The 18,260-nt window shown below is 34.8% G+C and overlaps 1 protein-coding gene across 3 annotated transcripts in view; it reads left to right on the forward strand.

Moving 5' to 3' along the window:
- LOC101890172 (electroneutral sodium bicarbonate exchanger 1) overlaps positions 1–18,260 on the forward strand; it is a 111,347-nt gene that overhangs the window by 61,938 nt on the left and 31,149 nt on the right. Inside the window, exon 1 of one of the 3 annotated variants that reach the window (XM_059121209.1) lies at positions 8,973–9,489. The exons of the other annotated variants lie outside the window; for them this stretch is intronic. Coding sequence (XP_058977192.1) covers positions 9,431–9,489 — 59 coding nt within the window. The 5' untranslated portion in view covers positions 8,973–9,430. Of the gene's footprint in view, positions 1–8,972; positions 9,490–18,260 lie in introns of those variants that run through there. 3 annotated transcript variants of the gene reach the window in all.

Raw genomic sequence — 18,260 nt, forward strand, 5'->3', positions numbered from 1 at the left:
TCCTTCTGGTAGCTCCCTCAAAAAAGGTCGAAATTAAAAAAAATAATCCGATTTTGCTTTAAATTTGCAAATCCTAATTTTTGGCTCAGTTCTCGGTCAGGTGCTATAATGAGTAATATCAGCCCACTCTATCAAGTGCTTCCCCCACAGAGGGTCAACATTTTGAATAATTATAACTCTTATAAAATGTGACGTAAGAATCCAATTGTCTTAAAATTTCACACATCCCAATGTTTTTATAAACCCAAGATCTGGTGGTAAGATGGAATATATCGGTGCACTCCTTCTGGTACCTCTCCCACAAAAGTTCGAAATTAAGCTCATAAAATGCGAAATTAACATCTGATTCCATTTAGACTTAGCACAACTGAATATTTCCATCAATACAATAACTGTTATAAAGATGGTGGAGATCGGACCATTTATTTTGCTACCTCTTCCACTCCCGTCAAATTTCACTCACACAAAAAGTTTTGCTAACACAAAATTTGTTGTGAAAATGATATGTATCAGCGAAATGAAATTGCATTAAATCATTTATTTTTAACAAACAAATCGAAAACAGCAAGACTTCTACCTAATGGCCGCTATTAAGAGGATGCTAAGAGAGAGGGAGGGAAAGAGGGAGAAAAGCTTTAATGCAAAACAACACATTACGTTTTCCACTTAAAGCGTAGCACACCACTTCCAGAGTGCTGAACATTGAACATTTTTAAATTTGATTAAGTCATCGGTAAGTAGCCGGGGACAACAAGTGCCACGACCATTGTGGAATCGATTCTGTCTCTGTGGTTGTGGCTGGCAAAGTGCCGATGGATGATGGAGGGGCCGATATGACACAATTTAGTATCTTCATTGGTGTAGACAAATATTAAAAAGTAAACCATATTTTTCCACAAAGTACCTACATAGGATAGCAAACGGCGTGGTAAGAGAGAAATGTAATATTTCATGGGAGGATAGACAAACTAATTCCACCCCTTCCGTTACTTTTGATTTTGAGTATGGCCATCTGTCTTTGTTGTTCGCCCAAATCGTTTTTCCTCTCCAATATACATAAGTAATAAGGGAAAATCGCCAATGTGTCTGATTTTTTCATTTGCTTTTGTTAGAGGTCACGTAAGAGCAGCAATGACCAAGTCAATGTTATTAAGAGCATGTCATTTCTTTTAACCAACAGGAACTATATAAATAACCTTTAAATATTTTTCCTATTAAAAAACAAATTCTTAAAATAACCACAGAAATTTGCAAAACTTTTTTAAATTATTCCTTTAAATTGAAAAATTCTGAAATTTCTTGTCCTTAAAATGAATTTGCCAAACGTATTATCTCCCCAATACTTGAGATTTTAAAAGATAATTTGTGTATAACCCAAACAACAGATGTTGCCAAAGAACAAAGAAATATTTTTCAAAATAATAGCCTTTTTAATTGAAATCTTTAACAATCGTTGCAAAACAATCCAATTCAATCCTAAAATATTTTAAAGATTTTTAAAAGCAAAAACAAATTTGTTAATTTGTTTGTTAAATCTAAAATATTTGCTATCAGATAATGGCCAAATTGTACGTGCCAAATTCATTTGTTCTTAGATCATTTTATCCTCCGATTTTCGACTGAGTGGTTGTCAGCCACACTAAGTCGTTAAACTAATCAGCTGATATTCACAAGTGCCTGATAACTTAAAGATAAGAAAACCATTACGAAAGCAAATCGAATATTTACGTATTTATCCGGCACACACCTTTTCTTAAAAAAAAAAAAAAACAAGAAATAAAAATATTTTGTCAAAAAATAAAAAATAAGTTAACCCATTATGGGGCGATATTTTCAGTGCGACAAGTATGAAAGACCTTTCGAAAGGGCTTCTGTAGAGACGTCGGTAGCTTTCTAAATACTTTTACCTCTAACAGCTCTTAAGAAGAGGTCTTCTCTGCATACCTGGCAGAAATCTCATGACACAAGAATGGATGTATTAAGTACATTATGACATTAGTAACTACATACAAAACATCATCCTAACTCTTTATTTTAGCATGACCTGTTCTAACTTAATGTAAGTAAGTACTTAATGAACTGCCAACAATAGCCCGTGAAGAATTTCAGCCATATGGCTAGATAGGGTATATATAATTTTATACGGCCAAAAGTGCCTCATCGAAATAACGGTTTTAGACCCTAGGTCTCTTTGGACCAAATCCGTTTCAGGATGGCTGCTGCGCACGATAATTCTCGAAGGGGGTATCTGATTCGGACCAAGTCAAGATTTGGTCAAACTTAGATCGAGTTCGGGGATAAGCAATACCGGACCACTCCTTCTGGTATTTCCACCACAAAAGTTCGAGATTTTCAAAAAAAAAAAAAATATTTTACTGCACAGAAATTCGTTGTTGCCCCAACTTTGCAAATCCTAATATTTGCATCAGTGCTAGGTCAGGTAAGAAAATGGAAAATATCGGTCACATCTATCAAGGACGTCCCCCATAAGGGTAAAAATTTTGAATAACTCTTATAAAATGTGATGTAAGAGTCCGATTGTCTTCCACACATCACAATACTTTTATTATTCCAAGTTCTGGGGTGAAGATGGAATATATCGGTCCACTCCTTCGGGTACCTCCCCTACGAAAGAGTCAAATTTTTAAATATCCATGAAGCACATCTCAATACTTCTATCAACACATATCGGTTATAGAGATCGAATCATTTTTTCTGGTGCCTCACCCACAAAGGATTAAAGTTTTTAATAACCAAAACTATTAGATTTTCCCTATTTACATATCCAATTATTTCTATTAACACCCGATTTGTTGTGAAGATATATTCGGTCCACTCCTTCTGGTACCTCCTACACAAAGGGTCAACATTTGGAAAATACATGGAGCTCTTAAAATGCGAAAAGAAACATCAAATTCTATTCAGACTTGCCACAGCTCAATATTTCTATCAACACAAGATCTGTTATAAAGATGGTAGAGATTCGACCATTCCTTCTGGTACCTTCCCCAGATAAAGGGTGAGATAAAAAACTGCAACAAAGTCAAACGCCATAATTTTTACATTTTTTTAATTTTATTGAAAGAAATCGAAAATGTCGGAAATATCATCAAATTTTAGAATAAGTTTAGATTTGTTCGATTTGTTCACCTTTGGCACGAATTATGGCCTTCAAAACGGCCAATGAATCCGTAACACGGCTTCAATACACCCTCCAGAATATTTTCGCAATAATATTCGGCATATATTCTGATGCCTCGGTCGATTAATACGAGCGGAAAGCGACCATCTATGCTGCTATGAAGGCCCACACCATCACCATGTCCGGCGCTTGAGTTCTGTTGGCCAACCGAAGGTTCACAATTTCAGCTGACCTCTTTGGCAAGTAAACCCAAGTGAATCAGAGAAAAAAATATTCGGCAGTTCACCACTTTCGGCCAAGCAAATCAACTCTTAAGCTTTTCTGAGTGTATTTTCTTTCTGTTGCGGTGTAAGTTCTTGCACATTTGGAAATTCAATGGCTTTACCCCGAGCTCATTTTTCAATATTTGCAGAATGGAATATTGCGATATGTTTGGCTCACGAGCCATATGTTGGCCACTGGGACGCGGGTTTCGATTAAGTCGCTTCTTTACTTTTCGAACCATCTTTGCTTATGTTGCTGTTTTCTTCCGTCCACTTCCCTGACATCGGGCTACGCTACCAGTATCACGGTAACGAGCCGTGCTGGAGTGCTCTAACGATAGCCACTTGTGGTTTTTTAACAGCTGTCGAACGTGTGGTTTAGAAATGACAGCAGTGTGAAGTTGGTTGCAGTTTTTTTCTTTTCACCCCGTATATCTGTCGCCAAAACCGACTGATACTTTTGTAACTTGTTTCTGATTTTATCGACATTATTCACCGTAATTGTTTCAAATTTGGTATTTGAAGTTCGTAATGGATACTACAGCCTATGACAGAAAAGTGTATGTGCAGGTCCACGTCTTCCTATAGCTCCCATATAACGGTACCTCCCGATATTCGGTACTTTGATGATTTTAGCGACATTATTCACCGGAATTGCTTCAAATTTGGTATTTGAAGTTGGTAATGCCTATGACAAATAATTGTCTGTGCAGGCCCAAAATTTGATATAGCCCCATATAATAGTACCTGCCTATATTCGGTATTTTGATGATGCAGGTTCTCGTCGTCGTATAGACCCTAATATAATGGCTACATTCGGTATTTTTAAGATTTTAACAGAATTTGTAACGGATTTTATTTTTTAAAAATTGCCAAATTCGTTTCCAGTGGTGGAAGACATTCAAAGTTTGGCCCGGACGAACTTGTAGCTTTTTTTACTTTTTTTAAATTCACAATTATATTTTAGGACTCTTACATTTAACTAGAAGGTCATATTTATATACGAAATAAATACACACATATATTATGTTGTAATTATGTGAGCATTTTAACATTCCATATCTTGCATTATCAACATAATTACATTTTTTTGCCAAATTTTTAAAATTCAAGTCAATAAACTTTACATCGAAGACTATCAACTATCCTTCAAATTCGCCATAAACAAAATAAACTAAATACCTACGTAAGGCCCAGTTGTTTAATCATCAAATCAAACCTCCACCACTGATAACCACAAATCAACGAATTCTGATAAAATTTCGCTCAACTATAAAAAACAACCAACAACAACTATAAAATGGTCATATAAATGTAACAATAATTGGTTATAATTGACATTTAATCGCCGTGACATTGCCAACGACACGCCAAATCTAGGTGCGATAACAAAAACACCTTTACAAGACCAAATTTTCAAGTGACAATAGGTATAAAATATTTTCTTTAGAATTCTCAACTGACAGCTTTAAGTGCGAGATATTTTAATGAAGTATTAGCGGTTGTGTGTGTGTGAGTGTGTATGTAAACGATATGGCACGAGTCCACTGTTAGATTGAACTTTTAATTTGATCTCTTCGATTTTAATCGAAGCAGTCTTTACCAGTTACTCATACAAAGTGTTTGGATTGATTTTCATTATTATTATTTTTTTAATTTGTTTTACAAGATTGCAAGCAAAAAACAACAGAAACTCACATTCATGCCTAGTGATCTTTAGACGATAACTATCAACAATGAGAGAATGGCAGAGAGAGAGAAAGAGAGTAAACAATTCCCAGCAAGCAGGTTGATAAAGATATAGCAGGAATGTCTCTACTATAGACGTATTGAACAACAATAAAAAAACAATCAACTTTTCCCGATGTTTCCCTTGATAAGCCCTCGCCGAGAAGAGAACCTCAAACATTTTTTTCCAATATTTACTATGAATCTCCATCAAAATACGTCGCCTACTTCAGCGCCCAGCGATAAGACCGAATTTCTTTCTTTACACGATCAGACGAATGATTTTCTGCTGTCATCAACGATGATGTTGAACAAACAGAACATCAAAAAACGACAACAACAACAATGGCAATAAATAAAACCAAATCATAGTGGCGTGAAATGGGAAATATTGCGAACAGCTTAAAAGGGGTTAACTCCAGTGGACAGATTTCCTCATTTTCACTCGAGAGTGAAACTTGCTCGTGAGCGAAGGGTGTAACTTTTACACGGAGTTTAATCTTTACTGTTTTGTTTCTGTGGGATCGCTCTCTTGTTTGAATAAATAACGTGGAGCGGAATCGCTCGAATTATAATAAGGGTTTGCTCTGAGAGTAAAATCGAGTAAAAAAGGGTAGGGAGTGCGATTGTGTAGAGAAATATTATACATACAGAGAAATACAACAACGATTTGACAAAAACTTAAAGAGTGCTCGGCAAAATCGTTTAGACTTGCTTAAAAATATAAAAATTTATTCCATTTATGAACGTTGTATGACCTTTTTGGAAGGTATACCAAAAGGAAAAACCAGAGAAGAAAAATGAGCGCAAAAAGAGGTTAAGAACATTACAATTTTCACAAAAAAAAAAACTTAAACATGACATTAAGAATAATTACATCCATTTTAGGTTAGATATAGAAAATTTTTTGAAAAATTAATGTGAATGGCATAAATTGCTTCATTAAACACTTTTAAACCCGAAGTTTTCTTAATTTGAGAATTGATTTTGTTTAGATTTTTTAAATTTAAGATAAAAATCAGATATAATTGGCAGAGATAACCAGATTTTATATTCATTTTAATGTGATTAAAATTCAGTGTATAATATAATCACAGATGGCGAATTATGTATGAATGAGTGTGGGAGTGAACGAGCAATCGACTGTGTGGGTTTTTCAAATTGAACAGAATCAAAACAACTAACCGGTCATAACGAGAGCGAATGGAATTTTCGGATAAAGAAGGCGTTTTATTTTGAATAATAATACAAACTTCATACACTAACTGAAACAAACTAAATTTCATTCTTCAAATGTTCTATTGTGGCTTCACTAGTCCAAAAAATTAGCACCTGGTCAGGGTTAAATAATGTGAAAAAATAATCAATTCAAAGTTCTCAAATGCTTATACGAGTTCATTATTTTATATATTTTATTTTTTATTTATTTATTTATTTTATTTATTTATTTTTTTTTTTTTGAATTTCAATTTATTCAAATTGTTTATTTTTATTGTTGACCCTCTATGGAGTAAGCTCCGAAGGAATGGGCTAATATTGTCGGACCTAAATATATATGAAAAAAATATTGCGACGTGCCAGTTTTGGACTATATCGACTTGAGTTAGCAAAAATTTTTGTATGTGTGAAATTTGAAGAGAGTTGGATATTTATTTCGGTTTCTTTGTGCGTTTTTTGTTTCCAAAATATTGAACCCCATGTGGGGGAGGTACCAGAATAAATTGTCCGATCTCCACCATATTTATAATAGATCTTGTGTTGATGAAAATATTGAGATGTACCAAGTCTGAATGAAATTTTGATGTTAATTTCGCTTTTTACGAGCTTCAGTGATACTCAAAATGTTGACCCTTTGTGGGGGAGGTACCTGAAGGAGTGGACCGATATATTCCATCTTTACAGCAAATATTATGTTAATAGAAATAAGAATATATATGCGAAATATGAAGAGAACCAGATGTTTATTTTTGATTTTATGATTGGTTTGTTTATTCAAAATGTTGACACATTGTGGGGAAGTACCAGAAGGAATGGTCCTATCTTTACCATATTTATAACAGATCTTGTGTTGATGGAAATATGGAGATTTGCCTAGTCTGAATGGAATCGGATGTTAATTTCACATTTTATAAGCTCCATGGATATTCAAAATGTTGACCCTTTGTGGGAGGGATAACAGAAGGAGTGGAGCGATACATTACATCTTCAAACCAGAACTTGGGTTAATAAAAATAGTGTGATGCGTGTAATGTGAAGACAAGCGGATGCTTATTTCGGTTTTTATAATCGTTTTAGTTATTCAAAATATTGAACCCTATGTGGGGGAGTTACTAGAAGAAATGGTCCGATTTCTACCATATTTTCAACAGACTTAGTGTTGATAGAAGAATGATAGAAAGAATAGAATTAAATGTTAATTCGCGTTTTATGAGCTTCATAGATATTCCAAGTGTTGACTTTTGTGGGGGATATACCAGAATGAGTGGACCGATACATTCCATCTTCACACCAGACCTTGGGTTAATTAAAATATTGTGATATGTGTAATTATTCAAAATGATGACCCTTTGTGGGGGAGGAATTTATTGAAGTGGACCAATGTTGTCCATTTTCGTACCTGACCTAGCACTAATGCAAATATTAGGATTTGCAAAAATGGATCAAAATCGGGTTATCCTTTCGATCTATATTAATAATATTACGACTTACCAGGTTTGAACCAAATCGGAAACTACCTTCGAGAGTTATTGTGCGCACAGGCCAGCCAGACAAACAGACGGACGGACATAGCTAGATCGACTCCAATTGTCCTGAAATGAAATTGACCTAACGAGAGATAAAGAGAGATATTGTACCCTCTGTAGCCACCATATGGCTGAGGATATAAAAAAATATGTAAAAATATTTTTGAGAACTTCATGCCAACAAATCGTCGATTTTTAAGAACGTTTTTGCTCAATTTTACACGGGAGCGAAACATGCTCACAGGCAGAAGAGTGGAAGTTTTTTGCGGAGTCGTTCCTGTTTAAAAAATCTGAAATTATATAATTATTATTCTGTACAAATTCTAACGCTTTTTTCGGAGGCTTGATTTTAAATATAAATGACTTCCTGGCAAAATATTTCCTTCCCATCCCCATCTTCAGATTATTCTTTGTATGGTCCGGATATATTAATCCACTCAAATTTCTTGTATACATACAGTAAAACACGTTAAAACTGCGTCAAGTTCGGTCGGTCCAAATCCCTTAAGTAGTGGGTTCCGGTTGCTTAAGTAATATACCACAATTAATAAAACAATACCTCATTTAGTTGAAAGAATATTCAAAATTCAATTCTAAAATACGAAAATAATGGCACTTCGACAGAAACATGATGCCTCCTTAATCAGACGGAATATACAGGACTTATGTCATAAAATATCGAGATATTGTATATGGAGTTTAAAAACACCACTAAAATCAAAAGAATGTTCGGTTTCCAAACACTGTGTTTGTGTTCCGCCAGACGATATAAAACAGTAAATATTGGAAAATATCAACAATCATAAAGTAATAATACGAAAAAGTTGAATTGTTTTTTTTTTTCTGAAATTTTAAAACAGTGACTCTCATGTCAGCTGTAATCGGGCTGCGATAATGTCACACCGAGTGTCGTGATCGACCACTCAGCAGACTATTATGGGCAGCAGCTTTAATGAAGAGGGGGGCGGCAGCAGCAATAGCAGCAATACTGTCTGACAGCCTTCATCACACGAGAGCGAGAGAATAACAACGCTCGATCGCTTGAAAACGACAAAAAAAGCAAACAAACAAAAACACTCATGATGGTGTTGTTGTTGCTGGCGTTGGTTCATTCTTCTCTGTAATCATTTATCAGCCAATATTTGGATGGCGTTCCTTCGGAACCAGAGCGATTTATTTGTTAACAGTCATTAAAAGTAGCAAGAACCCGATCGAATCGACCTCTGAGTCTAAAACGACGAACTAGCGCAGTAGTGGTGGTGTTGTTGTTGTTATTGTTGTCGGTGGTACCGCGCTGCAGCCACAACAGATACAATCGGCCTTAACCTGGCGGCTAGAAAGTGTTGAGACACTTAGTTTATGACACCGTGAAATTAGTTCGCCTTCGTACGGGCTCTGGTAAAGTCGCAAAAAATCGCAATTTTTAGGAAAAAAAATAAATTTTAAGAAATAAATAAAAAACGGCGGAGTGAATAATTTTGATTGAAATCAACAAAAAAATATTGAATTATTAAATTTTATTCCAAAAAAATATTTAGAAAAAAAATTATTTCATGAATCCAGACAAAAGAAACACCAGCGATCCCAATCGTAATGAAGAAGAAATTGAATTGTAAGTGATTTTGAATTTCATAAGCCAAGGCAATATTTTATTCTCTCTTCAATTTTCAAGTGTTTTGTTAATAAACAATATAAATTTAAAAATTGAATGGAAATAAATTCATATTATTCTCAAATTATTGGCATACTCAAGGAGAAATTAATACCGCCATAACACCTGGAAAAATTATAACTCAAAGCAAAAAAATTGAAAAATTAATAACATTTATAAATAAAATAAATCTTATCTGGAGGAGTTGGTTTTGTACGAAACGAACAACAACAGAACAACAGAATCTAAAATAGTACGGTCTATGCGCCAATCTATGGCACGTGCTGTTTAAATCCATTTCACTCGTATCGTAAATATTTCAAATTAAATTAAAACATTTGTATTTTGTTTAATTTGTTTTTTTTTTTTTCGAAACAATTATTCCATTAACTTATCATAAATTTATAAAACAATTAATTTCGGTGTGTGTGTTTTTCTGTTTCGATGAAATGAAAATTCATTTCAATGTCGTTATCACTTTTAAAAATTTCTAATTCGGAACTAAGTTTTTTCAGTTTTTTTGTTTTCATTTGGTTTTACAACCTCCTCTCCTGATATTATCGCCACAATTAGCAGAGTCATAATGCGAAGGCATAGAATGAAGTGAATTGAAATGATTCAATGAAAAACGTTTTAAGCAATCATCGTCTCTAAGCCAAACGATGACACTAGGCGGCAAAGTTTTGTACTCGTTTGAAGGAATGGAAAAAGGTTTCAAAACTCGATAACAGGACACAGAAGTATATGAGAATTCGAAATTAGAAATCTTTTAATTTGCCAAAAAATCAAATGTGGAATTAGTTTTAAAGGCTTGCCAAAATTTGTAGGCTAGTGTATTGCAATTTGAACTAGAAAAAAAGGTTAAATGGAAAATTTTTTCGTCCATAACTCATTAGTGACAAAAAGTAATTAATTACATAAGATATTTGTTGTGTCATGGAGATGATTGCAAGTTGTATTTTCGCTTTATTAGATATTCACAACACATCAGACAATATTTATTTTTCGGATAGATTTTAAGAATTAAGTGATGAGCACCTGATTCACGAATGGATCATAACACTAGACCACACAAAAAAATTGTTACAGCAAGAATCCAGCAGATAAGAGTAGGGATAAAAAGGGGAAGACATGTGTATCAGCGTTTTGAAAACTTACTTCGTAATGTAACATAAATAGAGAAGACCGAAATAGAGAGAAGACCACGCTACCTGTGGAGGGTATCTTAAGTTTGTCATATATATATATATATATATATATATATATATATATATATATATATATATATATATATATATATATATGATCAGCATAAAATTCTATGTCGATTTAGCGATGTCCGTCCGTGTGTTCGTCTGTGGAAATCATTGTAGCTTTCGAACGAATTGAAGTAGAGTGATACAATTTTACTCAAATGTATGTTATGTCTGCCGGACTTTTGGTATTGAAAATGGGCCATGTAGGTCCACGTTTTCGTATAGCCCCCATATAACGGTACCTTCCGATATTCGGTATTTTGATGAATTTGACGACATTATTCACCGGAATTGTTTGGTATTTGAAGTTCGTAATGGATACTACAGCCTAAGACAGAAAATAGTCTGTACAGGCCCACGTCTTCATATAGCCCCCATATAACGGTGACTCCCTTTATTCGGTATTTTGATTATTTTAGCTACACTATTACCGATTTTTTTGTTAAGTTTCGCATTTGAATATTTTAATGGCTTATGACAAATGTTGCCTATGCAGGTCCATGTCGTCATATAGACCCTAATATAAGAGCTACATTCGGTATTTTTAAGTTTTTAATAGAATTGTTAAAGGATTTCATTGTTTTTGAGAATTGCCAAATTCGTTCCAAATGGTGGAGGGTATTCAAAGATCGGCCCGGCCAAACTTATAGCTTTTTTACTTATTGGAATTATTAGAATTGAGATTCCTTTGATTTTAGGATAAAAAAGTCTTCGGTAATATTACTAATGGCAATACGAGACTTATTTTGATCGAACATTGGAACCATCAAGATGATCACCAAGACCAAAGTATGTTTAAAAACTCCCTGTAAACTGGATCGTAGCAAGTCAAAATATTCTAAAAACAAGTTAAATAGTATCCGTGGGTTTTGCGACAGATGTATACCCTAAATATACTTTGACTTCTGTTATGATTATTCAAACTGTTGACCCTTTATGGAGTAGGTTCCGAAGGAACGGACCAATATTCTCCATTTCGTATTTTTAGAAAATGTTAATATGTGTGTCAGGTACCAGATATAGTCGACCGAAGTATTCCATTTTCATACTTCATCACATATACAGGGTGAGATAAAAAACAAAACTGCAACAAATTCAAATGCCATAATTTTTACATTTTTTTTAAATTTTATTGACCGAAAGCACAAATGTCGGAAATAGCATCAAATTTTAAAATAAGTTTGGATTTGTTGGAATTGGTTACCTTTGGCACAAATTATGGCCTTCAAACGGCCAATGAAACCGTCACATACTGCCCGAATATTGTTCTTCGGTATTTTGGCCCATTCCCTGCGAAGCTCTTGCTTGTCGATCACACTTTAGTATTTTTTAGTACCAACCTTACTTCCCAAAATACTCCGGACACAATAGTCCAACGGATTGGTATCCGGAGATTTTGGTGGCCATTCTGCGCTGAAAATGAAGCGAGAAACCTCATTTAATAACCATTCTTGGGTGGTGCTGAGTCCTATTGCAATGTCCAAGGTCTGCGTGCAAAATTTTTGCGTGCCCAAGGCTTTAATACACTCTCCAGAATATTTTCGCGATAACATTCGGTATTAATTCTGATTCCACGGTCGATTAATACGAGCGGAGAGCAACCATCGGGTGTTATAGTGGCCCACACCATCACCATGGCCGGCGCTTGAGTTCTGGTGGCCAACCACAGATGCACATTTTCAGCTGACCTCTTTGGCAAGTAAACACAATCATTTTGTTTGTTTACAAACTGCTGGACAACGAATGTTTTTTCATCGGAGAAAACCAAATTCGGCAGTTCACCACTTTTGACCAAGCGAAGCTACTCTTTAGATATTTTGAGTCTATTTTCTTTCTGTTGCGGTGTAAGTTCCTGCACTTTTTGTAATTTCAGTGGCTTTACCCCGAGCTCATTTTTCAATATTTGCCGAATGCAATATTGTGATTTGTTCAGCTCACGAGCCATTTTTCGGCCACTGCGACGCGGGTTTCTTTACTTTTCGAACCATTTGTGCTGATGTTGCTTGTTTCTTCAGTCCACTTCCTTGACGTCGGGCTACGCTACCAGTATCACGGTAACGAGCGATGATACGAGACACTAAAGATTTATTCACATTTAAATGCTAGAGTGCTCTAACGATAGCCGCTTGTGGTTTTCCAGCCAAATATAAAGAAATCACAGCATCACGCTTGAATTCCATCACGAATAACTTTTTTTCTGGAAAATTCTCACCAAAATGCTTTCGTATGCTTGTAAACAATATAATAAGCTGTCATTGGAAAAAAATTTTAGCAGCTATCAAACGAGTGGTTTAAAAATGACAGCAGTCTGAAGTTGGTTGCAGTTTTTTCATCTCACCTGTATTTTTGACACATTTTCCTTGCATTCCAAATATTATAATTTCCGCCTCCCAAATTATAATATTATAGTTCCGGTCACTCCTTAATGAACCTTTTGCATTACTGCATTTTTCCTTTTTTTTACCTCATCTTGTTCACATAATAAATAGCACGTAAATGCAAAGAAGCTACCACGGCAGGTTTGCAATTAATATTTCATTCAATTAACAGGCAACTGATACCTGTTCTTCTGGCATTTACCTATGCACACACATGCAAATGCACATAGCCACACACATCTACATGCCCCACAATCCAAATAATAGTGTAAAACATCATCTCGCGCTATTCTTTGCCGTCGCCAGTAATTTATTGGCCATTTGTTGGCAATAACTCGGATAGAAAAAGAGATAGAAAAGAAATTGCATTTTTATTAACGGGCGAGGCGAACAAGGAAAGCGGCGGGGGCAAAGATAAACAATGTAATTAATTTTCTATTGAAATTACCGCAGGTTGTTAGCCGTATTAACACTTCTGACAATAGATTTTCTTTGATAATCTATGGTCTTAAATAGATCGGGTTGAATAGGAAGAGAGTGAGAAATTAAAGGGGGTTTGTGGAGGAAAACTAATTTATATCGACAATTTTACATTTTTATGGAATTATACATTTTATGCCTACAGAGATATTCTATCCCTAGGACATTTTTTTATAGCAAAGAATCATGTCCCTCTCATTTCTTTAGTTTCACTATAAAATACTTTTATATAGTCAACAAGTTCGAAAATCATTACGACCGTTCTTCAGGTCAAGGATTGTTTGTATGACATCACACAAGGAGAGAATTAGGTTATAATTGGCCGATTACTCCCTGGCCAATTCCATGACAGCCGTTGGAACAATTTGCAAAAAAATCAAAACAAATGTGTATAAAATCTCAGAATTAATTTTTCCTATCGCGACCAAAATATTATCTTCGTCATTTTCATTTACCGCACATTCAATGCAAAAAGACGCATATTGTTGTCTGTAATTTGTTAAATAATAAAATTAATAATTTGCAAAACTTTTGTCATTACAACTATTATTCAATGTTTGTTTATTGCCTTATTGCAATGCAAATAATTTGTTTATTTTTATTTATTTGTTTATTGCATATTGATTACGCCCCTATACAGAGGCGGCAAGCAGCATATGAATATGGGAGTTGAATGTGTTATTAATCAGCACGTGCATGTGTTTAACACAGCTTGATTAGAATCAATGGAGAGAGAGAAATCTCATTTGCAAAAATAGAAAAAATGAACAAAACACAAATAAAATTGAAGAAGCAAGTCAAATAAATAGATAAATTCGTTTTCGCCGAATCTTTAATACCCTGCACTTTTATATCCTATGATGCGTATCGAAAATATTCCGTGAATCACCTGGCTACTGATATAAATATCTAATATGGAACCACTATATTTATTATTTATTTATTTTATTTATTATATTTACTATTTAATATAGAGCTTCGAAATTTGACAGAGATCTTTGGATTGAATTAAAAAAAAAAATGGGACATCGGTCCACTTTTGGGCATTGCCCCTATATAGGGATAATTCCGATTTCACGTATTTTTACGTTTTCCCATGTTTTCTAATTAAATTCGACAAATTCAGCCATTTTGAATTGATATTTTGTGAAAACGCTATTTACAACAAATTATCAAGTTAGGTCCAGTTTTTGGTGAAGTCCTCATATAAAGATACCTACTCAAATAAAGAGGTGGGAAAAATTGATAAACACAAATTATGAAATACCTTAGGCTATACGGCTAGACAGGGTATGTATCATTTGATACGACCAAATTACGGCTTTAGACCTTAGGTCTCTTTGGACCAAATACGTTTCAGGTGCGCTCGACAACTCTCGGAGGCAGTATCCGATTTGATCCAAACTTGGTACATCGTAATATTATCATCAAACTAAGATCGGGTTCGGATATGGACAATATCAGTCCACTCCTTCTGCTACCTCCCCCACAAAATGTCGACATTGTCAAAGAAAATAATTTATTGTACAGAAAGAGAAGGATAATCTGAGTTTGCTGCAACGTTGTGAATCCTAATATTTGCATCAGTGCTAGGTCAGATGCGAAAATGGACAATATCGATCCACTCCAAATGGACAATATCCTCCCCCACAAAGGGTCAAAATGTTGAATAATTATGGCTTTTGTAAAATGTGATGTTATAGTTCGATTTTCTTCAAATTACACACATCACAATATTTTTAGTAACCCAAAGTCTGGTGTGAAGATGGAATATATCGGTCCAATCCTTCCGGTACCTCCCCCACAAAGGGCAAACATTTTGAATATTCATGAAGCTCATAAAGCACGAAACTAACATCCGATTCAAATCAGACATCGCACATCTGAATATTTCCAAGATCTGTTACAAATATTATAAAGATCGGACCATTCCTTGTGGTACCTTCCCCACAAAGTGACAATGTTTTGAATAACCAAAACGATTATAAAATTCGAAATAAGCATCCGGCTCTCTTCATATATCACTCATCCCATTATTTCTACTAAACCAAGATCTGCTGTGAAGATGGGATATATCGGGTCACTTCTTCTGGTACCTCCCCCACAAAGGGTCAAAATTTTAAATACCCATGAAGCTCATAAAATGCGAAATTAACATCCAGCCCTATTCAGACTTGATACATCTCAATATGATAGAGATCGAACCATTCCTTCTGGTATCTCGCTCCCCCTCACCCCACGAACGGTCCAAGTTTTCAATAACCAAAACTATTTATTGTGCAGATGGAATATATAGGTCCCCTCCCTGGTCATCTGGTACACTCCCCACAAAGGGTCAAAGGTTTTAAATATCTATGGAGCTCATATTATGCGAAATCAACAGCCGATTTCATTCTGACTTGGTATATCTGATCAATACCAAGATTTATTATAAATATGATAGAGATCGGACCATTTCTTCTGATACCTCCCCTACATAGGGTTCAAAATTCTGAAAAACAAAACGCTCAAAGAAAGTGAAATAAGCATCCAACTCTCCTCAAATTTCACACCTACAAACGTTTTCGATAACACAAAGTCTGTCGTGTAGATGATATATATCTGCGAACCCCTTCTGGTACCTCGTCCACAAAGGGTCACAATTTTTAATACTTTTATCAGTCAAAACGAAACATCAGTCATAACGAAACAAGTCCGACATTCTTTACAACTTGCTATACCTAAATATTTCTCTCAACCAGAAACCTGAGATGAATTATGAAATTGGTGATATTGCATAAAATTGGATATAAATGTTATATTTTCTTTTAATGTTGCCCATGCCAATATTTGTATCTGTATTTGTAAAATGTGAAATTGAATACTTCAGCCGACTATATCTTGTACCTAACGCGCGTTTTATCATTTTCTAAAAATGATCACATATATCATATAAAGTGAAGGAAGTAACCAATATAATCCAAGCCTGGCACGTCCCAATATTTATGTCATATTTATTTTGTTCCGCTACGAAATGGTCAATATTGGCCCATTCCTCCGGAACCTACTCCACAAAGGGCCAAAAATTTCAATTATCATAACATGAGTCAAAATATATTTAAGTAATCGAATATTGGCTGAGGGTACACATCTGTCGGCAAAACCGACTGAAATTTTTTTTTTTTAGAGTTGCACACTTTCGTTCACTGCATAGATCCCGTTTCTTAAGTATAGAGGAACTAGTTAATTCATATACTTATTTAGGCTTTATAATGTTTTATATCTTCGTTATCGCTTTTATATAACTGTATAATCGTTTGAAAAGACGCCTATTAGCTAAGTCTTTATTGGAAACAATAAACTACTCGTAGACAAAACGTAGTGCTCAAAATGTCTAATAAAAATTGTCTTAAACAAATTCCTAAAATATAATCTCGCAACTAATCTGAATACCAAATTCAAATCAGAAATATTTCGTTTTGTATTGATAATATCAGACAATTTGAATATCCTTCCTTCTTCCTCCTTCCATAAACGCCAGTGCAGCACCGTACATCGATTGCGCTGGACACTTTGAGAATTTTTCCGCTTCTGTGTTGAGATTTTTATGAATCATTTGATGAAGACTGTTCTTGTTGTTGTTATTACTGCTGCTGTTGTTGGAAATGCTAATCATTTGTTTTTTTATGCAAATAAGCCATTGCTCTTTATCAGCAGTAGTTGTGGGATCACCATCATCACCACTGGCGGCGGCATCAATGCGATTGTTCGTCGTCATAATCTTCATTATGGAAATATTTCCAATGGAAATAGAGTGAGGGTGTCCGACGGCATGTTGTCAATTCCGCTGTGTGTGTGTGTCTGTCTGTCGGATGATGCCAATGGATGGATGGATGGCTAAACAAGTTGAAATAATTAGACAGGTTGATTCTAATGCTAATGCATTAATCCACTCACAGTCTGAATAGGCAGTTGGTGTTTTCTATAGGCATTGAGAAGCACAGCCACAGTCTGCGGGACCAGTCATAACTTGGATTACACAGACAGACGATTACATGATGCTACAAAATTTTAAACAAATGCATTTTCAAATGTCATGCGAACTTTATAAAAGAAGGCAGTGTAAAAAATCTGTGGGTGTTTTGTCAAAGCTTGAGGTTATGATAAAAATAAAAGTGGAGTTATGTTAAAAGTAAAATTTGAGGTTATGTTAATAATAAAAACAATCAAAAGAGCTGTAAGTTCGGCCGGCCCGATCTTTGAATACCCTCCACCATTTGGAACGAATTTGGCAATTTTCAAAAAAATAAAATACGTTAAAAATTTCTTTAAAATCGTAAAAATACCGAATGTAGCCCTTATATTAGGGTCTATGCGACGATGTAGTCCTGCGTGGGCAAATTTTGTCAAAAGCCATTACGAAACTTGAAAAAAAAAATCGTTGAATAATGGCGTTAAAATCATCAAAGTACCGAATATCGGGAGGTACCGTTATATGGGGGCTATATGACCACATGGACTTGCATAGGCAATTTTCTGTCATAGGCTGTAGTACCCTTTACGAACTTTAATTGCCAAATTAAAAAAAAAAAATCCGGTGACTAATGGGGCTGAAATCATCAAAATACCGAATAAAGGT

Source organism: Musca domestica, unplaced genomic scaffold (genome assembly GCF_030504385.1).
Source record: "Musca domestica strain aabys unplaced genomic scaffold, Musca_domestica.polishedcontigs.V.1.1 19, whole genome shotgun sequence".
Lineage (NCBI taxonomy): Eukaryota > Metazoa > Arthropoda > Insecta > Diptera > Muscidae > Musca > Musca domestica.